This window comes from Arachis hypogaea, chromosome 6, assembly GCF_003086295.3.
Source record: "Arachis hypogaea cultivar Tifrunner chromosome 6, arahy.Tifrunner.gnm2.J5K5, whole genome shotgun sequence".
NCBI lineage: Eukaryota > Viridiplantae > Streptophyta > Magnoliopsida > Fabales > Fabaceae > Arachis > Arachis hypogaea.
In genome coordinates, this window is record NC_092041.1 from 34,218,426 (window position 1) to 34,242,678 (window position 24,253).

Sequence of the window (24,253 nt, forward strand, 5' to 3'; positions counted from 1 at the left end):
TGTTTAGGTTTTTGTTTTTTAATACTGTGTGGAGTTGGTAGGCTGATGGTGGTGCTCCTCCCTTGTTTTAGGTATGCAGCGTCGGCGAAATGAGAGTGTGGGTGCCCCGGTAGCCCCTTCCAGGGGCGTCCCCAATCGCTACGGTTGGGTGACCAGTGATGTATGGGGCGTTCCGTCGCGGATGACGGAGGATGATCTCTAACGGCTCCGCGATCAGGGGGCGATTTGTGGCGGTGGTGAAGAGGAGGGGCGATACGAGCTCGTCCTTCCTGATGCCAACGAGCGCCTTTGCTACTTGAACCTCCGTTCACCCACCGTGCCGGACTGTATGTGGGTTTATGAGTCCATGTTTACTCGGCTCGGTGTGCGGTTCCCGTTCTCGCCTTTTGTTCAGGGTTTGCTTAGCCGGTGTTCCATGGCACCGTCTCAGCTTCATCCGAACAGCTGGGCGGCTGTTCGGTGTTTTGAGTTGGTGTGCCAGTACCTCGAGCTCCCGGCTTCAGTTCCCGTTTTCCTCTTTCTTTTCTTGTGCACTCTTCCAACTAAGGAGGGTAAGCACAAGAAAGGATATATGTCTTTTCGTGCTCAGCCCCATCGCCGGATCTTCGGGTTGTTTGAAGATTCGTTTCATGGGTTTAAATGGGAGTATTTTAAGGTGCGCCCCGTTCGGGGGCACCACCCGTTTTGGCTTACTTTGGAGGGCGAGTGCCAGTTTCCGACCTATTGGAATTTTGGTGCCGGGCCGTCGGTTTTAACTAAGGTCTCCTATGATGATTTGTCTCGAGAGGATAAGGATGTTGCCAAAGTTTTGTGGCACTTGTTTGGTGAACGCCCGTTAAATCCTCGAGACGTTATGGGGGATCCTGAGGCGTGTCGGACATATATTGGTGTGTTTCGTTTCCTTTTTTTTTTATAACTCTTTTCTTGTTTCTTCTTTTTAGTTGAGATGGCTGGTGGGCTGACTACATTGGCGAGGTTGAAGGCAGCGTTGGCTTGGGAGGAGGGGTCGTCGTCTCCTTCTCCGGCTCCTACTCCGGCCGCAGATTCTCAGGCTGTTCCTCAGGAGGTGGTTTCCTCGGGGGTGCACACTGGCGTTGAAGCTCCTCCCGGATCGCCGGAAGTCGTTGTGCTGGCGGCTACCGAGGCTTCTCGGAAGAGGAGTAGGACGGAGGAGCCGGGTAGTGAAACTTTTGAAGAGGAGGGCTTGGTCCCTAGTGTGATGCACCGGCGTTTTGATGCTACGGGTTTCATTGATCAGCACTTAATGCCTGGAACGGAGTCATTTTTTGATGGTTGTGACGTCTCGTTTCAGGCTGAGTCGGTTTATCGTGCTCTTCTTCGTTCTGCCGCGGTTGTTCGGAAGGCCGAGCCTGTGATGGCCCAAGTGGGTTTGTTGGAAAAGAAACTTCGTCAGGCCCAAACCGATGTGAGCAAGTTGAAGGAAGAGCTTGAGACTGCAAAGACTGCAAAGGAGAAGGCGGAGAAGTCGTCGGAGGATGCCGGGGCGGAGATACTCCGTCTTGCCGGTGTTGAGACTTCGCTTCTTTCTCAACTGGCTGAAGAGCGGAAACGTTCTTCAGATGCGAGTTCTCAAGCTGCCTTGCTTCTTGCCGAGTCGGAAACTCTGAAGGCTGAGGTCGAAGCCCTGAAGAAGGAGAAAGCGGCTTTGTTGGCTGATGCTGGGATGCCGTTGCTGCTACCGAGGAGACGATGAAGGCGCAATTTTTGGTGTTGGCTCCCGGTGTGGATGTGTCTGTAACGGGAGCATTCAAGACCGTCCGTGATGGGCGGATTGTTGATATTTGAATAGTTTCTTTTGTATTTAGTTTTAAACTTTTGTTTGTTTCTGAATGTTTGGATTGGCCAAGGGCCGTGACATTTATTTTTTTTTTTTTGGGGACCGTTTAATGGTATTTTCGGCTGTCCGGGCCTTTTGTATGATCCGTTTGTGGTTTTAATTTGGCCGTTCGGGCCTTTCTGCAATTTTGTTTTATCGTGACCGTTCGTTTGGTCGTTTTTTCGGATATCCGTGTGTTTGGTCCGGAGGGTGATCAGTCCTCCAGCGATGGCCGTGTCTTCGTTCCGTGCTTTTGAGGAACAGTAGTGGCTTGTAATGGGGATGAGGTGAAAATAACTTGTAAAAAAAAAGTTTATTTAAATGGTTGGGCCTCGTTAAAACCCTTCGTGAGGGAAAGAGTACCCGAGTTTCTAAAAGATAAAATAAAAGAGAAACGGAAAATAAAAGGAGAACGGAAAAACAAATGGTTCCTTAAAGAACAGGGGGAGACTTATTTAAGTGTAGTATCTTCGTAGGTTGGCGGCGTTCCAAGTTCTCGGTATTTTGCTGCCGTCTAGTCGTTCGAGTTTATATGCTCCTTTTCCGATTACAGCCTTGACTCTGTATGGTCCTTCCCAGTTGGGGGCGAGCTTTCCTTCTCCCGGGGTCGGAATGCCGATATCGTTTCGTCTTAAAACGAGGTCGTTGTCCGCGAATTCTCGTCGGATGACGCCGTGATTATACCTTAGGCTGATTCTTTGTTTGAGTGCTAATTCTTTGACGTGGGCTATGCTTCTTTCTTCGTCCACGAGGTCCCGTTCTGCCTCTTCGTCGTTACCTCCAACCGTTTTTCTGGGGCTGGGGTCCCCGATTTCTACTGGGATGACTGCTTCTACGCCGTATGTTAATCGGAAGGGCGTTTCTCCCGTGCTTGTTTGTGGTGTCGTTCGGTATGACCACAGGACTGATCCCAACTCGTCTGCCCATAATCCCTTGGCTTCGTCAAGTCGTTTCTTAAGTCCTTTAACGATAATCTTGTTGGCGGATTCCACCTGTCCGTTCGTTTGGGGATGTTCCACCGAGCTGAACCGATGGGATATATGCAATCCTTCTAAGAGTTCTCTAAATCTTTTGTCTGTGAATTGGGTTCCGTTGTCGGAGATGATGACCTCGGGGATTCCGAACCGGGTAATGATCTGTCGCCAGACGAATTTCCGGCATTGGGTTGCCGTGATGGAGGCCAGGGGTTCGGCTTCAATCCATTTGGTGTAGTAGTCTATGGCGACGATAAGATATCTGAGCTGGCCAGGTGCCGTGGGGAAGGGACCGACGAGGTCGATTCCCCAGCTGCCGAATGGCCGTTCAGCCGATATAACGCTGAGTTGGTGTGGGGCGGCTTGGTGAATATTGGCATGCTTTTGGCATTTGTCGCAGCTTTTTGTTAGTTGGACGGAATCTCGAATGATCGTGGGCCAGAAATAGCCGGCCCTGATAATTTTTTGGGCTAGCGTTTTTCCTCCGATGTGGTGTCCGCAGCAGCCTTCGTGGATCTCGCGGAGTATGTATTCCGTGTCCCCGGGTTCGACACATTTAAGTAGGGGCTGCGAGAATCCGCGTTTGTATAGTTGTCCCGCGATGATGGTGTAGTTGGCGGCTTCTCTTTTTATTCGCCTCTCTTCTTTAGGATCTGGTGGTAGGATTCCGTCGCGGAGATATTGCCAGATCGGGTATGTCCAAGACTCCCGATTTGATGATGTTAGGTGCGCGTTGATTTCTGTTGATACGGAAGGCGACTTAACGACCTCCTGGATTAGCGATCTGTTGCCGTGTCCTGACTTCGTGCTGGCTAGCTTGGAAAGTAGGTCCGCCCTGGCGTTTCGTTCCCTGGGGACGTGTCGTATGGAGACGTTTTCGAATCCTTCTTTTGATTCATGAACTTTATTGAGGTATTGTTGGAGCAGGGGGTCTCGGGTTTGGTAGCTCCCGTTGATTTGGGAGCACACCACCTGGGAATCGGTGTTAACTTCGAGTACCTTGGCGCCGACTTCCCGGGCTAGGTTTAGGCCTGCCAAGAGGGCCTCGTATTCCGCTTGGTTATTGGATACTGGAAATTCGTATCTTATCGATTGTTCGATTGTGATCCCGTTTTGGTTTTCAAGTATGATTCCGGCGCCTCCGTGGGTGGAGTTTGATGAGCCATCGACGTGCAGTTTCCACGGTTCGGGTCTTGGTTTGGTCGGAGTCATTTCAGCGATGAAGTCGGTCAATGCTTGTGCTTTGATGGCGTTACGGGGTTCGAACCTGATTTGGAATTGGGATAACTCGATGGACCATGCTAGCATTCTTCCTGCTAGGTCAGGTTTTTGTAATACCTGTTTGACCGTTTGGTCGGTTCGGATCGTTATTGGGTGGGCCTGGAAGTATTGTCGTAGTCGTCGGGATGCCGAGAGGAGTGCGAAAGCCAGTTTTTCTAATCGCGAATAGCGGGCTTCTGTGTCTTGTAGGACTTTGCTTATGAAGTATATGGGTTTTTGTTCTTTTTTCTCGTTTTCCCGGACGAGTGCTGCTGCGATTGTTTCCTCCGTTATGGAGAGGTACAGGTATAGTGTTTCCCCTGTTTGGGGCTTGGCGAGGATTGGAGGTTCCGTTAGGACCCTTTTGAAGTGTTGGAAAGCTTCTTCGCATTCTTTATCCCATTTGAAGGGGGTTCCTTTTTTCATAAGTTTGAAAAAAGGGGTTGCCTTTTGGGCCGATGCTCCGAGGAAACGGGATAGTGCGGTTAGTCGGCCGGTGAGTTTTTGGATTTCTTTGAGGTTTTTGGGACTTGTCATCTCAAGGACGGCGCGGCATTTTTCTGGGTTTGCCTCTACTCCGCGTTGTGTGATCATGAAGCCGAGGAATTTTCCTGCTTCCATTCCAAAGGCACACTTTGTCGGGTTGAGTCGCATTTGATGTTCTCGCAGGGTGTTCATTATTACCCTGAGGTCGTCGATTAGCTGCTCGCCGGATTCCGTCTTGGCGAGCATATCGTCTATGTAGACTTCAATTTTGTTTCCGTTTAGGCCTCGAAATATTTTGTTAACAAGTCGCTGGTAGGTGGCTCCGGCGTTTTTCAAGCCGAAGGGCATTACTTTATAGCAGTAGGTTCCATCTGGGGTGATAAACGCTGTCTTTTCTTCGTCTGGTCGGTGCATCGGGATCTGGTTGTAGCCGGAGTATGCGTCCATGAAGCTGAGGTATCGGTGGCCGGACGCTGCGTCTACTAGTCCGTCAATGTTTGGTAAGGGGAAGGCGTCCTTTGGGCATGCTTTGTTGAGATCCGTGTAATCAACGCACATTCGCCATTTCCCGTTAGATTTTTTTACTAGTACGACGTTGGCCAGCCAGGTCGTGTAAGGGAGTTCTCGGATGAAGTTGGCTTCAAGTAGGGCTTTCACTTGTCTTCGGACCTCGGCGGCTCGGTCTGGTGACATTTTCCGTCTTCTTTGCGCTACAGGTTTGGCTAGGGGGTCTACGGCCAGATGGTGAGACATTAGGTCGGGGCTTATTCCCGGCATATCGGCTGGGGTGAATGCGAACAGGTCTTTGTTTTGTTTTAAAAGTTGGGAGAGTTCTTCTTTGAGGTCGTATGGGAGGTTTCTGTTGATGAAAGTATACTCTTCTTTGGTTGGCCCTATCTGTAGTTTTTCCATGTCTCCTTCTGGTTCCGGTCTGGGTTGGCCGTCTAGTCGTGCGTCTAGGTCGGCAAGGAATATTCCCGCTGCGTCCCGGGATTTTTTCCTTAGGGCTAAGCTATTGTTGTCGCATTCGGCGGCGACTTCCCGGTCTCCGTGAATGGTTCCGATGGTGCCGTCGTCGGCCCTGAATTTCATGAGGAGGTATTTGGTGAAGATGACTGCCGAGAAGTCGTTGATTGTTTTTCTTCCGAGAATGACGTTATAGGCTGTGGAGTCTTTTAGGACGACGAATTCGGATAGGATCGTCTTTCTCTGATTGCTTGTCCCTATGGTGATGGGGAGAGTAACCGAGCCGTCTGGTTTGAGGAAGTTATCTCCGAGACCCGTGACGCCGTGGCGATGCGTTTGGAGGTTGTCGTTGCGGAGCCCGAGTTTGTCGAAGGCTCCTCGGAAGAGGATGTTGGAGTCGGCACCCGTGTCCACGAGTATTCGTCTTACTAGTCCTGTTCCGATTTGGGCTGATATGACGAAGGGGGCATCTTCGGCCGAGGTGCCGTGTTGGCAGTCCTCGGGTAAGAAGGTTATCGTGCTGTCGGCAATGGTGACTGGGTCGTGGTTTTTGACGGCCATTACCTTGAGGTCTTTTTTCATTGTTAGTTTTGACTTATTTGGCACGTCCTTGCCCGTGATGACGTTCACTATGATGGTCGGATCTTCTTCGGTGTTTTCCCTGGGTGGTTTTTGAGTTCTTGGGTTGCGTCCTTCTCTTTCTGGTGATTTGTCTCTGTCGGCGCGCCTTGGTTCTCTGATGATTTTGACGAACTCTGGGAGTTTGCCGTCCCGTATGGCCTGCTCAAGGGCGTCTTTAAGATCGTAACAATCATGTGTTTTGTGGCCGTATCCGCGGTGATAGTCGCAGTAGAGGGCTTTGTTTCCTCCTGTCCTTTCCTTGAGTTGTCGGGCCCTGGGGATGATGCCTCGATCTGCTATTTGGTGGTATACCTCTGTAATTGGTGCTGTTAGGGGGGTGTAATTGGAGAATTTTCCTATTCTTGGAGGTCGGTGGGTCGGTTTAATGTGGTCTCGTTGGTTTTCTTTGGGTGGTACATTATGACGAGGAGTCGGGTTGCCGTGTTGGTTGGCGACGTGTTGCCGCTTGTTGGCAGCGACGACCTGGCTGACTTCCTCGTCGTTGATGTAATCTTTGGCGACGTTCTGGATTTCGTGCATGGTCCATACCGGTTTGGTGGTGAGATGTTTGCGAAAGTCTTCATTCATGAGCCCGTTAGTTAGGCAGAGGCTGGCAACGGAGTCCGTGAGTCCGTCGACCGTTAGGCACTCGTCGTTGAAGCGGTCAAGGTATTTTCTTGTGGATTCTTCTTGCTTTTGTGTGACCCCTAATAGGCTGATGGGGTGTTTAGCCTTGGTGATTCGGGTTGTGAACTGGGCCATGAATTTTCTTGTGACGTCGTGGAAGCTAGTTATGGATCCGTTCGGGAGGGCGTTGAACCATTTGATCGCTGGTCCGGCAAGGGTTACTGGGAAGGCTCTGCATCGGACTGCGTCGGATGCCCCTTCTAAGTTCATTCTGGCTTCGAAGGCTGTTAGGTGCTCTTGAGGGTCTTTAGTTCCGTCGTACTTCATGTCGGTTGGTTTGTCAAAACCTCTGGGGAGTTTTGCTCTTAAGATTCCTTCTGTAAAGGGTGTAGCTCCCATTATGGTGTGGTCGCTTCTCGTACGTTTGGTGCTTCGGTATCTCCGGTCTTCGTCTGAATCGCGTTGACGATTTAGATCCCGAGAAGCGCTGCGATGGTGTTTTTTGTCGTATCGTCGCTCAGGGGATTTCTCGTGTCGGCGGTTGCGTGAGGTGCTGCGATCATCTCTCCTATTGCGTTGCCGGGTTGACGATCTGCCGCGGTGGGATCTTGACCTGGAAGTTGCATGGCTTCCGTGCTCGTTATTTCGTTTTTCTCTGTCGTTTAACTTGCCTTCAAGTTCTTGGACCCGGAGACAGAGCTCTTGGACGATTTGTGCCGCTTTGTCTCTGGCTTTCTCAGGATGATGTGGATCCGTCGTGACGTGTTCGTTTGCGTGGTGGATGGTGCTTGCTATTTTTGCTTGGTTGGTGGTTTCATGGTGTTCTGAGATCGGACGACGCGGTTGGGAGTCGTCCTGGCTTGATGGGTTATCCTCTAGGATGCCCTCCATCCGGTCTGATTGTCGCAGGTCCCCACAGACGGCGCCAATGTACAGAATGCTTCTGATACGATATAGTAGGAGGATCGGGAACCCGCGGGACGAGTCAGATGTTGGGTTTGTCCAGATGGAGAGGAGGGGAGGTACCTGCAAAGACACTCCGACGCTCAAGTCAGGATGGATCTAAGAGGTATAAGGTGTGAGGAATGAATGATTACCTGGAGGGATCTGGGTCCTCTTATTTATAGGTGATGGTGAATATCTTATCTTTATCTTATCTGGCTAAGATAAGAGGGGCGTTTAAATTCAAAAGTTGGTTAGGAGCTCTAGAGAGCCGGTGTGAGGCTTTCTAGAGAGATGAAAGCGGGTTGACCCGGTAAGCCGGGTTCGGGTTCGGACATGAGTCCGGGATCCGTGGGCCGGATCCGTAACAAAAATCTAAACCAAAAACTTACACAAAGATATAATAAATTAATAATACACAGAAAAAAGCCAAAAAGTTTAGATATTTAATCCAATATAAATAGCTAAATTAATTAACCACAGGGCACACGCGGGAAAACGAAAAATAAAAAATCAATTAAAAAAATTGTGACAGGAACCATAAAAGAAGAGCCACACTTCACTTTTCAAACAAAACATGTATGATCTTCATAGTATACTTTTTTCTTGTGTCAGCACCATAGAATTTTTCGAATTATTATTGCACGAATTCGAAAAATAAAATCATATGAAAACCGACCTTCATTTATCATCATATAAGTTTTAATTTGGCAAATAAATAACATCCGAATAAAATCATTTAACACTGGTCCTCATCATCCATATTAGAGCATAAGCAAAAGAAGCTGAAGTTGTTGAAGATGAAGCTCATAGCACTCTTTCTGGCAATCAAAGTGATGACGTTATCTCTGTTTGTTGAGTCAAGGGTTGGTGGGATTTAAGGCCAAGAGCAGCGAAACCAAGCTTCAAGGGGGAAAAGGATCAAACGGAGTGAAAAGAGAAGCTCAATACCAATAATTATCACTCCAAGGCTGTATACTACTGCAACCACCACGGGAATGGAACCTTCTGAAGAACTAAAGCACAGGATAGTGCATGCATGAGTTGTGAATATTAGTGTCTTCTTATTTTTTGGATCGCTTTTAAGTTGGTCTAAACTCTAAAGTTGTGTAATTGTATGGTTCTAGATTATTGCTATGTAATTTCAAAAGAGCTATTTCTATAACTCCAATCAACAACCAATTTGACAGCTGGTCACATATCTCCCACTGTGTGACGAAGTTGTGTTTTGGTTTGGTGTGAAATTTGTAGGATGGGTTGTCTGTTTGAGTTGTTTAGGATAGATGTTTAAATATAAAAAACTGGTGTGATTTAATGTGCATGGAACTGTGATGAACTTGTTTAATGTTGTTTATTGCAAGAGCTTGTTTATTGTTGCCCTGATGTAGCCGTTTGTTGTTTTATTTGTGATTTACAATTCTGCATGCATAACCAAAGGAATTATCTTAGCTTTGTCTCATTCAAAGTTTCCCACTTCCCATCGACTTTAAAAAACAAAAAAAAAAACAAAAAAAAACTCTAGTCTTGCTACGGGCTTGAACATGCACTGAATTTTTAATTTACACATTAATTAAATGCAGTAAATAAGCAAAAGGGGAAAAAATTGCATTCGTTAGATTTATATTACTGTTCTAATTCAGATAAGACGTTAATCATAGGCGTCAGTTTAATGAGTGAAAATTTCATGACTTAGTCTTCTATATAATTTCAGCAACTAATCTAATATTCTGAGAGTCACAAAAAAAAAAAAAAAAACTAATCTAATATTCTGAGATAAACCACTGTTGAACAAATGCATTCGTACTGTATTTTGCATATAAAGTATTTCTAATGCAGATAATAGAGGGTTCTCAATTCACAGAGCCAGTGCGACACAAAATGACAGAATTTCCCCTTTACATTTCATCAAACATTAGAGAGGGAACTCTAGATATAACTGAGTTGATAAAAAAGGTCAAGTTTAGTGTTACAGCCTAAGAATATCCTTCAGGCTTCAACTCCTTGGTTTCCAACTGGCTCACCATTGGGTGTCAAACCCCGAATCTTAACATCATAGTAGACTTCTTCAACTCTTCTTAGATCATACTTCATGCCTGCCAATAGTATAATGATATCATCCAAACATACGTGAGTAGAAATTCTTTCTGAAAACACATCATTTTGTGCAAATGAGAAATTTACTTGGTGGATGAAAAAAGAAATAAATTGGCTCTTCAATATAAAATGGGGAACACACACAAAGGAGTGTTAAGCTACTACTATATGTGCATATTACTCTTTGCTAGGTAAGTGAATGAACGCCAGATGTTAGTAAAGTAAGACAGGTTCGTCAATGATATTAATGTTGTTACAGTCCAGAGATCAATCTTAAAAATGATGTTTATTAGAAGTTTAGAACATTGGGAATGCAATTTGCAACATTATCTCCGTAAAATAGTGACAACAGGCAACAAAAGAAATAATACATGTAGGACAGGGTACAAAATATAGTAATAGCATACCATCAAACTTCTTCCGAAGAAAATCATTTCGAAGATTAAGCATTCGGAATGCAGCATGGAGATCTGTTAAGAACTTTAGGACTTTCCTCGGACAATCATAGTCTCCAGCTGTCACTTGATTCACCACATACCTTGGCTGCAAGTCAAATAATTGCAAAATTGGGTGAAGTGCACTCAATATGATGTCAAACATAACAAGTGACTTATTTATGCCCCTCTAGTCTGCATTTCTTTTTAAGGTTAAATAGAAACATCAACTATCTTAAAATTCTTCTCCATTATACACAATTAGATATGTACTATACTAAAAGTTGAGAGGAAAATGAGTGAAAAACATCAAGAGTTCTTACCAATTCATTAGACATAAAACAAACACCTGCATGTAAAATAAAAAAGCATATATCACTATATGGAGCAAACCCATGAAATATTGACTACAGGATCATCTATGATTGACAACGTTGGACCAAGTGGCCCAATCAAAACTTGGAGATGTGAGGTGACAAGATTTTTGTTGACACCTTTACGTTGAAGAGTAAAAGACCAAGAATCATGGATCCTATTCTCAAGCACTAATGACTAGATTCGTAAACATAACATTTGTTTATCGTGCTCCTTTGTCTGAAAAGCCCTACTGTTATAACTAATACATCCATGTATTCTACCAACAATGACATTTAAATAATTAAATTAGGCACTACTCACTGAAAGTTGAAAAGTAGCTCAATCAGAAATTCTTCCGAAGAAGAGCATGCAACTGAAGACTTATTTTATTAGACTTACCTATTAGGTAGTCTTCAACATCTAGACCAAACTCCGAACTATTCACTGCAAAGTTGTGAACAAGAGGAAGAAGTAAACTTGGTGCCTTGGTGGCCAAATGTCATATTACAGTTTCTACATGGATTATTCTGAATGAGTCAGAAATCGACAGCAATGGGTTTAAAACATACAAAAAAGGACATAAAAATTATCCAAATAAATGCTTAAATACAAACTGTGTATTGACTTGCAAAATTCTTTAATTTTCCTTAATATGCCGTGCAGCAGTTTATTTTCCAAAAGAGAGTAACTTAAGCCCCCCTAGTGCTAGAACATATAGGACCTCAAAAATGTATTCAAATATATATACCGACCGCACTGGCCTCAAGGTTTTCTTCTTTTTTCTTTTCTTTTTAATTTTTTCGAAAAGGAAGACAATAATCATTGATCATCGATTGACATGTCAATAAATAAGAATACAACAGTATGAAGACATACACCCAAGCTTCTCCTCAGCTTCTTTGTGCTCAAGAAGACTTCCTGTTTCGAGCCAGTGCATAAATGTAAGCAGCGAAACTACGGATTGTGTCTCACTCCTCCAGTCACCATGGTACCTATATTATAGGATCAAATAAAAACATTACATCAAAACATGAGATGTAACAGAACATGAGCATTTCAAATATATATTTGGGACAGAGTTCATCTAAACTTGAATCACCTATAGTACTGGCCAGGGCATCCTCCAAGAATCTCAGCAAGTTGCTTGTATTTCTCCTTTAGCACACCAATCTGAGACTTGGCCTTCTCTAAAAGCTCTGTTCAAATAGTTAAAAACCAAAAATCCATAAGAAAAACGACAAAAACTTGCCACAATAGAGAATCTACAAAATACCCAAATCCAGCATGCATTTTCATTGAATACTAAGCTATCTTAAACCACATCAACAAGCAAGAATAATATACCACAATTATCCACATTACACATAAAAAATTGCAACTTGCATAGTGCTTTCTATTCAACTTCCAAAACTGATAAGACAACTGCATTTTCCAGACAGAGAAACCGCAGAATGGGGCAAAAGTGCAATTAGAGAAAACCAGTGTTGCTCCACGAAATAAAAAACACTTTTTCTTTGCTTTTGGTTTATGGTACCGGGAGTGGGGCGAGACTGATGAACGAGAAGGAGGCTAGCGTACATGAGCCTAGTTGCGGATTCTATCTCCGAAACAACGTTCCGAATTCGCTCCCTTAGGGTTCCAGATTCCTCAAGCTGAGACCGGAAAGCATCGAACTGCTTCTCGAGCGAATGGGACAGCGGAGGCACGGAGTTGTCACCGCCGCCACCGGCCATTACGTCGGAGGAGAAGAAGGAAAAGGTCGAGAAAGAAGGTCGAAAGGATTGGAGTGTGAGAAACGGGGAAGTGGGTAACGAGACGAGGATGAAGGGGTTAGGGTTTAAGGAGCGAGTTATGGGGTAGTAGTAGCAGTAGCAGGCGTTTCGAAACGCTGGTTTTATAAATTGCATGGTTTCGTTTTTTTCTTCTTTTTGCGAAACTGTTGAAGGCGAAGCTTTTACAAATGTTGTTATGTGGGGTCAACTATCAACAGTTGGCAATTGCAAGTTTGCAAATATTTAACGAGTGTTTGGATTATAATTTTTAAACGGGAAATCGTATAAAATTGATTTTGCAAATTTAATTTTGATGAAAAATAAATTTGTATTAGAGTGATTTATGTTTGATAATTTTTATATTAAAATAGATTATAATAAAATAAATGTTATTTAGTTTATATTATTTAAAATTATTTTTAAATAAAAAATTATTAAAATAGATATCAACATAAATAATTTTTTTATATTATTCTATCATATTTAAATAGATCTTATTATTTATTTTTATAATAAAATTAATATTTACTTACTAAAATAAAATAACATATAAAAATAGACAAAATATATTTTTAAATAAAAATAAAAAATATAAATTTTAGATATATATTTATATATGTAAAAAAATATTTAATCAAATATATTACATTTTTTAAGTATTAACGTAAGAATGTTATTTTAGTATTTTTTTACATCATACTATTATTTTAGTATTTTCAATAATCTTATTCTTAATATTAATTTGGAATCTAATATTTATGATTTTATTATTATCTATAATTAATTTTTTATTTAATTTATTTTTTTTAATGGAATCATAATTTATATCACAAAAAATCACACTAAAATAAAAGTAGAAATAACTAAGATTTTTATAAATAATACAATAACATACATAAAGAATAAAGTTGGTAAAAAATAAATAAATAGTTAGTATCCAGAACTAAAAGTCTGTTAAGAAAACGTGTAAACATGATTTTTGTAGCAAAATCACTTTTGTGTTTATGAAAAAAAAATTGCCAAACCAAAAATTAAAACTTTCAAAAAACTTAAATGTGCTTCTTCCCTTCCAATGAATTTCTCAAACACACCCTTATTTATTTATTATTTATTACTTTTACATCAATAAAAATAAAAATAAATCAAAATTATACAATTTATCTACAGTGATTTTAGTTATATATTGTTACGGATCCGGCCCACGGATCCCGGACCCATGTCCGAACCCGAACCCGGCTTACCGGGTCAACCCGCTTTCATCTCTCTAGAAAGCCCCACACCGGCTCTCTAGAGCTCCTAACCAACTTTTGAATTTAAACGCCCCTCTTATCTTAGCCAGATAAGATAAAGATAAGATATTCACCATCACCTATAAATAAGAGGACCCAGATCCCTCCAGGTAATCATTCATTCCTCACACCTTATACCTCTTAGATCCATCCTGACTTGAGCGTCGGAGTGTCTTTGCAGGTACCTCCCCTCCTCTCCATCTGGACAAACCCAACATCTGACTCGTCCCGCGGGTTCCTGATCCTCCTACTATATCGTATCAGAAGCATTCTGTACATTGGCGCCGTCTGTGGGGACCTGCGACAATCAGACCGGATGGAGGGCATCCTAGAGGATAACCCATCAAGCCAGGACGACTCCCAACCGCGTCGTCCGATCTCAGAACACCATGAAACCACCAACCAAGCAAAAATAGCAAGCACCATCCACCACGCAAACGAACACGTCACGACGGATCCACATCATCCTGAGAAAGCCAGAGACAAAGCGGCACAAATCGTCCAAGAGCTCTGTCTCCGGGTCCAAGAACTTGAAGGCAAGTTAAACGACAGAGAAAAACGAAATAACGAGCACGGAAGCCATGCAACTTCCAGGTCAAGATCCCACCGCGGCAGATCGTCAACCCGGCAACGCAATAGGAGAGATGATCGCAGAACCTCACGCAACCGCCGACACGAGAAATCCCCTGAGCGACGATACGACAAAAAACACCATCGCAGCGCTTCTCGGGATCTAAATCGTCAACGCGATTCAGACGAAGACCGGAGATACCGAAGCACCAAACGTACGAGAAGCGACCACACCATAATGGGAGCTACACCCTTTACAGAAGGAATCTTAAGAGCAAAACTCCCCAGAGGTTTTGACAAACCAACCGACATGAAGTACGACGGAACTAAAGACCCTCAAGAGCACCTAACAGCCTTCGAAGCCAGAATGAACTTAGAAGGGGCATCCGACGCAGTCCGATGCAGAGCCTTCCCAGTAACCCTTGCCGGACCAGCGATCAAATGGTTCAACGCCCTCCCGAACGGATCCATAACTAGCTTCCACGACGTCACAAGAAAATTCATGGCCCAGTTCACAACCCGAATCACCAAGGCTAAACACCCCATCAGCCTATTAGGGGTCACACAAAAGCAAGAAGAATCCACAAGAAAATACCTTGACCGCTTCAACGACGAGTGCCTAACGGTCGACGGACTCACGGACTCCGTTGCCAGCCTCTGCCTAACTAACGGGCTCATGAATGAAGACTTTCGCAAACATCTCACCACCAAACCGGTATGGACCATGCACGAAATCCAGAACGTCGCCAAAGATTACATCAACGACGAGGAAGTCAGCCAGGTCGTCGCTGCCAACAAGCGGCAACACGTCGCCAACCAACACGGCAACCCGACTCCTCGTCATAATGTACCACCCAAAGAAAACCAACGAGACCACATTAAACCGACCCACCGACCTCCAAGAATAGGAAAATTCTCCAATTACACCCCCTTAACAGCACCAATTACGGAGGTATACCACCAAATAGCAGATCGAGGCATCATCCCCAGGGCCCGACCACTCAAGGAAAGGACAGGAGGAAACAAAGCCCTCTACTGCGACTATCACCGCGGATACGGCCACAAAACACATGATTGTTACGATCTTAAAGACGCCCTTGAGCAGGCCATACGGGACGGCAAACTCCCAGAGTTCGTCAAAATCATCAGAGAACCAAGGCGCGCCGACAGAGACAAATCACCAGAAAGAGAAGGACGCAACCCAAGAACTCAAAAACCACCCAGGGAAAACACCGAAGAAGATCCGACCATCATAGTGAACGTCATCACGGGCAAGGACGTGCCAAATAAGTCAAAACTAACAATGAAAAAAGACCTCAAGGTAATGGCCGTCAAAAACCACGACCCAGTCACCATTGCCGACAGCACGATAACCTTCTTACCCGAGGACTGCCAACACGGCACCTCGGCCGAAGATGCCCCCTTCGTCATATCAGCCCGAATCGGAACAGGACTAGTAAGACGAATACTCGTGGACACGGGTGCCGACTCCAACATCCTCTTCCGAGGAGCCTTCGACAAACTCGGGCTCCGCAACGACAACCTCCAAACGCATCGCCACGGCGTCACGGGTCTCGGAGATAACTTCCTCAAACCAGACGGCTCGGTTACTCTCCCCATCACCATAGGGACAAGCAATCAGAGAAAGACGATCCTATCCGAATTCGTCGTCCTAAAAGACTCCACAGCCTATAACGTCATTCTCGGAAGAAAAACAATCAACGACTTCTCGGCAGTCATCTTCACCAAATACCTCCTCATGAAATTCAGGGCCGACGACGGCACCATCGGAACCATTCACGGAGACCGGGAAGTCGCCGCCGAATGCGACAACAATAGCTTAGCCCTAAGGAAAAAATCCCGGGACGCAGCGGGAATATTCCTTGCCGACCTAGACGCACGACTAGACGGCCAACCCAGACCGGAACCAGAAGGAGACATGGAAAAACTACAGATAGGGCCAACCAAAGAAGAGTATACTTTCATCAACAGAAACCTCCCATACGACCTCAAAGAAGAACTCTCCCAACTTTTAAAACAAAACAAAGACCTGTTCGCATTCACCCCAGCCGATATGCCGGGAATAAGCCCCGACCTAATGTCTCACCATCTGGCCGTAGACCCCCTAGCCAAACCTGTAGCGCAAAGAAGACGGAAAATGTCACCAGACCGAGCCGCCGAGGTCCGAAGACAAGTGAAAGCCCTACTTGAAGCCAACTTCATCCGAGAAATCCCTTACACGACCTGGCTGGCCAACGTCGTACTAGTAAAAAAATCTAACGGGAAATGGCGAATGTGCGTTGATTACACGGATCTCAACAAAGCATGCCCAAAGGACGCCTTCCCCTTACCAAACATTGACGGACTAGTAGACGCAGCGTCCGGCCACCGATACCTCAGCTTCATGGACGCATACTACGGCTACAACCAGATCCCGATGCACCGACCAGACGAAGAAAAGACAGCGTTTATCACCCCAGATGGAACCTACTGCTATAAAGTAATGCCCTTCGGCTTGAAAAACGCCGGAGCCACATACCAGCGACTTGTTAACAAAATATTTCGAGGCCTAAACGGAAACAAAATTGAAGTCTACATAGACGATATGCTCGCCAAGACGGAATCCGGCGAGCAGCTAATCGACGACCTCAGGGTAATAATGAACACCCTGCGAGAACATCAAATGCGACTCAACCCGACAAAGTGTGCCTTTGGAATGGAAGCAGGAAAATTCCTCGGCTTCATGATCACACAACGCGGAGTAGAGGCAAACCCAGAAAAATGCCGCGCCGTCCTTGAGATGACAAGTCCCAAAAACCTCAAAGAAATCCAAAAACTCACCGGCCGACTAACCGCACTATCCCGTTTCCTCGGAGCATCGGCCCAAAAGGCAACCCCTTTTTTCAAACTTATGAAAAAAGGAACCCCCTTCAAATGGGATAAAGAATGCGAAGAAGCTTTCCAACACTTCAAAAGGGTCCTAACGGAACCTCCAATCCTCGCCAAGCCCCAAACAGGGGAAACACTATACCTGTACCTCTCCATAACGGAGGAAACAATCGCAGCAGCACTCGTCCGGGAAAACGAGAAAAAAGAACAAAAACCCATATACTTCATAAGCAAAGTCCTACAAGACACAGAAGCCCGCTATTCGCGATTAGAAAAACTGGCTTTCGCACTCCTCTCGGCATCCCGACGACTACGACAATACTTCCAGGCCCACCCAATAACGATCCGAACCGACCAAACGGTCAAACAGGTATTACAAAAACCCGACCTAGCAGGAAGAATGCTAGCATGGTCCATCGAGTTATCCCAATTCCAAATCAGGTTCGAACCCCGTAACGCCATCAAAGCACAAGCATTGACCGACTTCATCGCTGTAATGACTCCGACCAAACCAATACCCGAACCGTGGAAACTGCACGTCGATGGCTCATCAAACTCCACCCACGGAGGCGCCGGAATCATACTTGAAAACCAAAACGGGATCACAATCGAACAATCGATAAGATACGACTTTCCAGTATCCAATAACCAAGCGGAATACGAGGCCCTCTTGGCAGGCCTAAACCTAGCCCGGGAAGTCGGCGCCAAGGTACTCGAAGTTAACACCGATTCCCAGGTGGTGTGCTCCCAAATCAACGGGAGCTACCAAACCCGAGACCCCCTGCTCCAACAATACCTCAATAAAGTTCATGAATCAAAAGAAGGATTCGAAAACGTCTCCATACGACACGTCCCCAGGGAACGAAACGCCAGGGCGGACCTACTTTCCAAGCTAGCCAGCACGAAGTCAGGACACGGCAACAGATCGCTAATCCAGGAGGTCGTTAAGTCGCCTTCCGTATCAACAGAAATCAACGCGCACCTAACATCATCAAATCGGGAGTCTTGGACATACCCGATCTGGCAATATCTCCGCGACGGAATCCTACCACCAGCTCCTAAAGAAGAGAGGCGAATAAAAAGAGAAGCCGCCAACTACACCATCATCGCGGGACAACTATACAAACGCGGATTCTCGCAGCCCCTACTTAAATGTGTCGAACCCGGGGACACGGAATACATACTCCGCGAGATCCACGAAGGCTGCTGCGGACACCACATCGGAGGAAAAACGCTAGCCCAAAAAATTATCAGGGCCGGCTATTTCTGGCCCACGATCATTCGAGATTCCGTCCAACTAACAAAAAGCTGCGACAAATGCCAAAAGCATGCCAATATTCACCAAGCCGCCCCACACCAACTCAGCGTTATATCGGCTGAACGGCCATTCGGCAGCTGGGGAATCGACCTCGTCGGTCCCTTCCCCACGGCACCTGGCCAGCTCAGATATCTTATCGTCGCCATAGACTACTACACCAAATGGATTGAAGCCGAACCCCTGGCCTCCATCACGGCAACCCAATGCCGGAAATTCGTCTGGCGACAGATCATTACCCGGTTCGGAATCCCCGAGGTCATCATCTCCGACAACGGAACCCAATTCACAGACAAAAGATTTAGAGAACTCTTAGAAGGATTGCATATATCCCATCGGTTCAGCTCGGTGGAACATCCCCAAACGAACGGACAGGTGGAATCCGCCAACAAGATTATCGTTAAAGGACTTAAGAAACGACTTGACGAAGCCAAGGGATTATGGGCAGACGAGTTGGGATCAGTCCTGTGGTCATACCGAACGACACCACAAACAAGCACGGGAGAAACGCCCTTCCGATTAACATACGGCGTAGAAGCAGTCATCCCAGTAGAAATCGGGGACCCCAGCCCCAGAAAAACGGTTGGAGGTAACGACGAAGAGGCAGAACGGGACCTCGTGGACGAAGAAAGAAGCATAGCCCACGTCAAAGAATTAGCACTCAAACAAAGAATCAGCCTAAGGTACAATCACGGCGTCATCCGACGAGAATTCGCGGACAACGACCTCGTTTTAAGACGAAACGATATCGGCATTCCGACCCCAGGAGAAGGAAAGCTCGCCCCCAACTGGGAAGGACCATACAGAGTCAAGGCTGTAATCGGAAAAGGAGCATATAAACTCGAACGACTAGACGGCAGCGAAATACCGAGAACTTGGAACGCCGCCAACCTACGAAGATACTACACTTAAATAAGTCTCCCCCTGTTCTTTAAGGAACCATTTGTTTTTCCGTTCTCCTTTTATTTTCCGTTTCTCTTTTATTTTATCTTTTAGAAACTCGGGTACTCTTTCCCTCACGAAGGGTTTTAACGAGGCCCAACCATTTAAATAAACTTTTTTTTTTACAAGTTATTTTCACCTCATCCCCATTAAAAGCCACTACTGTTCCTCAAAAGCACGGAACGAAGACACGGCCATCGCTGGAGGACTGATCACCCTCCGGACCAAACACACGGATATCCGAAAAAACGACCAAACGAACGGTCACGATAAAACAAAATTGCAGAAAGGCCCGAACGGCCAAATTAAAACCACAAACGGATCATACAAAAGGCCCGGACAGCCGAAAATACCATTAAACGGTCCCCAAAAAAAAAAAATAAATGTCACGGCCCTTGGCCAATCCAAACATTCAGAAACAAACAAAAGTTTAAAACTAAATACAAAAGAAACTATTCAAATATCAACAATCCGCCCATCACGGACGGTCTTGAATGCTCCCGTCACAGACACATCCACACCGGGAGCCAACACCAAAAATTGCGCCTTCATCGTCTCCTCGGTAGCAGCAACGGCATCCCAGCATCAGCCAACAAAGCCGCTTTCTCCTTCTTCAGGGCTTCGACCTCAGCCTTCAGAGTTTCCGACTCGGCAAGAAGCAAGGCAGCTTGAGAACTCGCATCTGAAGAACGTTTCCGCTCTTCAGCCAGTTGAGAAAGAAGCGAAGTCTCAACACCGGCAAGACGGAGTATCTCCGCCCCGGCATCCTCCGACGACTTCTCCGCCTTCTCCTTTGCAGTCTTTGCAGTCTCAAGCTCTTCCTTCAACTTGCTCACATCGGTTTGGGCCTGACGAAGTTTCTTTTCCAACAAACCCACTTGGGCCATCACAGGCTCGGCCTTCCGAACAACCGCGGCAGAACGAAGAAGAGCACGATAAACCGACTCAGCCTGAAACGAGACGTCACAACCATCAAAAAATGACTCCGTTCCAGGCATTAAGTGCTGATCAATGAAACCCGTAGCATCAAAACGCCGGTGCATCACACTAGGGACCAAGCCCTCCTCTTCAAAAGTTTCACTACCCGGCTCCTCCGTCCTACTCCTCTTCCGAGAAGCCTCGGTAGCCGCCAGCACAACGACTTCCGGCGATCCGGGAGGAGCTTCAACGCCAGTGTGCACCCCCGAGGAAACCACCTCCTGAGGAACAGCCTGAGAATCTGCGGCCGGAGTAGGAGCCGGAGAAGGAGACGACGACCCCTCCTCCCGAGCCAACGCTGCCTTCAACCTCGCCAATGTAGTCAGCCCACCAGCCATCTCAACTAAAAAGAAGAAACAAGAAAAGAGTTATAAAAAAAAAAAGGAAACGAAACACACCAATATATGTCCGACACGCCTCAGGATCCCCCATAACGTCTCGAGGATTTAACGGGCGTTCACCAAACAAGTGCCACAAAACTTTGGCAACATCCTTATCCTCCCGAGACAAATCATCATAGGAGACCTTAGTTAAAACCGACGGCCCGGCACCAAAATTCCAATAGGTCGGAAACCGGCGCTCGCCCTCCAAAGTAAGCCAAAACGGGTGGTGCCCCCGAACGGGGCGCACCTTAAAGTACTCCCATTTAAACCCATGAAACGAATCTTCAAACAACCCGAAGATCCGGCGATGGGGCTGAGCACGAAAAGACATATATCCTTTCTTGTGCTTACCCTCCTTAGTTGGAAGAGTGCACAAGAAAAGAAAGAGGAAAACGGGAACTGAAGCCGGGAGCTCGAGGTACTGGCACACCAACTCAAAACACCGAACAGCCGCCCAGCTGTTCGGATGAAGCTGAGACGGTGCCACGGAACACCGGCTAAGCAAACCCTGAACAAAAGGCGAGAACGGGAACCGCACACCGAGCCGAGTAAACATGGACTCATAAACCCACATCCAGTCCGGCACGGTGGGTGAACGGAGGTTCAAGTAGCAAACGCGCTCGTCGGCATCAGGAAGGACGAGCTCGTATCGCCCCTCCTCTTCACCACCGCCACAAATCGCCCCCTGATCGCGGAGCCGTTGGAGATCATCCTCCGTCATCCGCGACGGAACGCCCCATACATCACTGGTCACCCAACCGTAGCGATTGGGGACGCCCCTGGAAGGGGCTACCGAGGCACCCACACTCTCATTTCGCCGACGCTGCATACCTAAAACAAGGGAGGAGCACCACCATCAGCCTACCAACTCCACACAGTATTAAAAAACAAAAACCTAAACACCACTACAGTCAAAGTAGGAAACGGCGGTGCTCAGCCCCTTCCCCAAACTCGACAGAAATACTTTACACAGCAAAACAAAAAGGAAGCAGATAAAACAAAGCATGGCAAGAACAGAAAAAAGCACACACAGACAAGCATACGAAAGAAAAAGCAAAAACAGAATATACCAACCTGGTAAATTCAGAAGAAAAACTCAAAGGAAAATAGGAAATGAGGCAAAGCAGAGCAACACCAGGAAGCAAAAATCACCAAGGAGTTTTTTAGAAAATGAAGAGTTCCCTTTTTGAAAAGAAACGGACGAGGGAATAAAAACCAAAACGGTTTCAAAAAGCAAAAAGACACAAATAACCCTGGGCACAATGAATAAACTCACGGGGGTAAAAGAGGGAAAACCCCCACCCTAAATGCCCCCTCGGAAAAGTAAACTAATCAATTACGCCTCGAAGAATGCAACAGGCGCAACAGGCATGGCAAGGTCACGTCAAAGACCAAAGATACGGTCAGAACGAAATCCTTTACCTAAACAAAATCGAGGAGCCGATCTCATCACCAAACGAGCACCCGACCAGCGCCAAAGACGTAGAGGAACGCCTCGAACTCTTAGCGACACACCGAAGTCATTCGCTCCATCGCTACGGGGGCAACTGTTACGGATCCGGCCCACGGATCCCGGACCCATGTTCGAACCCGAACCCGGCTTACCGGGTCAACCCGCTTTCATCTCTCTAGAAAGCCCCACACCGGCTCTCTAGAGCTCCTAACCAACTTTTGAATTTAAACGCCCCTCTTATCTTAGCCAGATAAGATAAAGATAAGATATTCACCATCACCTATAAATAAGAGGACCCAGATCCCTCCAGGTAATCATTCATTCCTCACACCTTATACCTCTTAGATCCATCCTGACTTGAGCGTCGGAGTGTCTTTGCAGGTACCTCCCCTCCTCTCCATCTGGACAAACCCAACATCTGACTCGTCCCGCGGGTTCCCGATCCTCCTACTATATCGTATCAGAAGCATTCTGTACATATATAAATCGTGATATAAAAATATATAAAATGATTATAGTTAACGATTGGCCAAAAAACCAAAAATAAATCGTGATGTTTAAACCACGATTAAAATGAAAACAAATATGAAAATTGTGGTTTTAAGTTCCACGATTTAGGAAGAGATAATATGCATATGAATCGCGAAAATTACATAAAAAATTTGGTTCTGTTTTACGATTTGTTTTTTTAGTGTTCGTTTTGATACGATGATAAATTCATATGTATCGATATATTTAAAATTTAAAATATGGATAAATAATAACAAGTTATGTGGACTTATTTTTCACATTAGCACTTATTTTTTAAAAAAAATATATTATATCACTACTTTTACTAAAATATCTTTATAATTTAATAAAAATAAAAAATATTTTTTATTTAATTTTTTAAAAAATTTAAATATTTTTTATATGCTAAACAAAAATTATTATTTTAGATTAATTAAATGGTTTAATTTTACCATTTTAAAATTTAAATAATTTAAAAAATAAAAAAAAATACATTTAACAAAATTATTTATTTTTCCATAAACCCTAATCAATTATTCATACTAAAAAAATTAAACAAATCTAAAAAATACTAAAAAATTACTTTGTTCTTTGTTTTGCCTGATTTTTCACCCAACCTTCATATCTCCTCTCCGTGTTTGTATCTCCTTTTCGTCTCTTCATTCGCCTCTTCTCCCTGTAAAGAAGACAAAGAAGCTTCCTTCACGGCGACCTGTCAAGGTCACGGCGGCTTTCGCGCGCCTCACCCAGCCGAGGAGAACGTGCCTCAGAGAGCGTGGCTGTCTTCCTCGTTCCAGAGCGCGTCGCCGTCTTCCTCGTTCCAGAGAGAGCGTCGCGGTAAGGTTAGTCTCTATAATTTGATTGAATGTTGCTGCTTTAGATTCTTGTCAAGAGATGGTGTTGATATTCATCCTTCCCTTAACCCCTGTTTTCTTGTCTCTTCAGAATTTATTTATCCTTCTCACGCATGCATATACAGATTAGAGCTAGTTTGTTCATCAATTTGTAAAAATAAAAAATTATAATTTAAAAATTAGAAAATTTGAGAGGGCAAGCATGTTGGAACTAAATTATGAATACTCTAAGCTGACAGAATGGTTTGTGTATTAAAATCTTAGGAGATCATATACGGCTCAGAAACAGTCAGATACTAAATTATCTCCTTGATTAATGAGTTCTATTTGTTTAGCTCTTCTCAAAGAAACAGTATTATCCTCTTTATTTTTGGTTTGATTCAGTCACACCCAAGTCAGAAATAGCATGATCTTAACTCCCCTTTCTTTTTCTTTTTCTTTTTTTATGGTAATGTTTCTTCGGCTTTTAATGGGTCCTGAGTTGTTTTCTTGTCATTTTTATATATTTATTTGTTGGAGAGTTTCACCAAATTCCAAATCACAAGTGAAAGCTATGTGCAATCCGATTTGTAATGCTCATCAGGCACCAAGTTTGCAACCTTTGCCTTTTGAACATGTTCATTCAAAAGAAGCTAACATATTTGCCTGCAGCAATATCTGTTTCCCATTTTTGGTGTAGCCAAAATAAGAAGAAACTATA

General features: G+C 45.0%; 3 protein-coding genes across 4 annotated transcripts; 1 reads left to right on the top strand and 2 right to left on the bottom strand.

The window, feature by feature from the left end:
• Positions 1-2,292: 2,292 nt before the first annotated feature.
• Positions 2,293-7,662, bottom strand: LOC112805502 (uncharacterized). Its single transcript, XM_025847879.1, has 3 exons — positions 5,775-7,662; positions 5,143-5,672; positions 2,293-4,977 (listed from the first exon to the last, which is right to left on the bottom strand). The coding sequence occupies exons 1-3, from the start codon at positions 7,660-7,662 to the stop codon at positions 2,293-2,295; spliced, it is 5,103 nt and encodes a 1,700-aa protein (XP_025703664.1).
• A 1,835-nt stretch (positions 7,663-9,497) lies between these two features.
• On the bottom strand, positions 9,498-12,586 carry LOC112696537 (uncharacterized). 2 transcript variants are annotated; one of them, XM_025749340.3, is made up of 7 exons: positions 12,133-12,586; positions 11,698-11,794; positions 11,475-11,590; positions 10,998-11,042; positions 10,565-10,590; positions 10,215-10,350; positions 9,498-9,806 (listed from the first exon to the last, which is right to left on the bottom strand). In XM_025749340.3, the coding sequence occupies exons 1-7, from the start codon at positions 12,503-12,505 to the stop codon at positions 9,700-9,702; spliced, it is 900 nt and encodes a 299-aa protein (XP_025605125.1). In that variant the 5' UTR covers positions 12,506-12,586; the 3' UTR covers positions 9,498-9,699. The 2 variants fall into 2 exon arrangements, with proteins under 2 accessions (XP_025605125.1, XP_025605127.1); XM_025749342.3 differs by lacking the exon at positions 10,998-11,042.
• Positions 12,587-13,975: 1,389 nt separating this feature from the next.
• Positions 13,976-19,587, top strand: LOC112805503 (uncharacterized). Its single transcript, XM_025847880.1, has 4 exons — positions 13,976-15,863; positions 15,966-16,495; positions 16,661-19,184; positions 19,532-19,587. Exons 1-4 carry the CDS (start codon positions 13,976-13,978, stop codon positions 19,585-19,587), a joined length of 4,998 nt encoding a protein of 1,665 aa, XP_025703665.1.
• The last annotated feature ends 4,666 nt before the right edge of the window (positions 19,588-24,253 follow it).

Coding starts and splice junctions, on each gene's coding strand:
- LOC112696537 (XM_025749340.3), bottom strand. CDS start 12,505: ATGCAATTTATAAAACCAGCGTTTCGAAACGCCTGCTACTGCTACTAC. Junction 11,591..11,697: donor TGCCCTGGCCAGTACTATAG/GTGATTCAAGTT, acceptor CCTATAATATAG/GTACCATGGTGACTGGAGGA. Junction 9,807..10,214: donor TCTTCGGAAGAAGTTTGATG/GTATGCTATTAC, acceptor TACTATTGGCAG/GCATGAAGTATGATCTAAGA.
- LOC112805503 (XM_025847880.1), top strand. CDS start 13,976: ATGGAGGGCATCCTAGAGGATAACCCATCAAGCCAGGACGACTCCCAA. Junction 15,864..15,965: donor CCCCATCACCATAGGGACAA/GCAATCAGAGAA, acceptor ACTTCTCGGCAG/TCATCTTCACCAAATACCTC. Junction 16,496..16,660: donor GGCTGGCCAACGTCGTACTA/GTAAAAAAATCT, acceptor GGCTACAACCAG/ATCCCGATGCACCGACCAGA.
- LOC112805502 (XM_025847879.1), bottom strand. CDS start 7,662: ATGGAGGGCATCCTAGAGGATAACCCATCAAGCCAGGACGACTCCCAA. Junction 5,673..5,774: donor CCCCATCACCATAGGGACAA/GCAATCAGAGAA, acceptor ACTTCTCGGCAG/TCATCTTCACCAAATACCTC. Junction 4,978..5,142: donor GGCTGGCCAACGTCGTACTA/GTAAAAAAATCT, acceptor GGCTACAACCAG/ATCCCGATGCACCGACCAGA.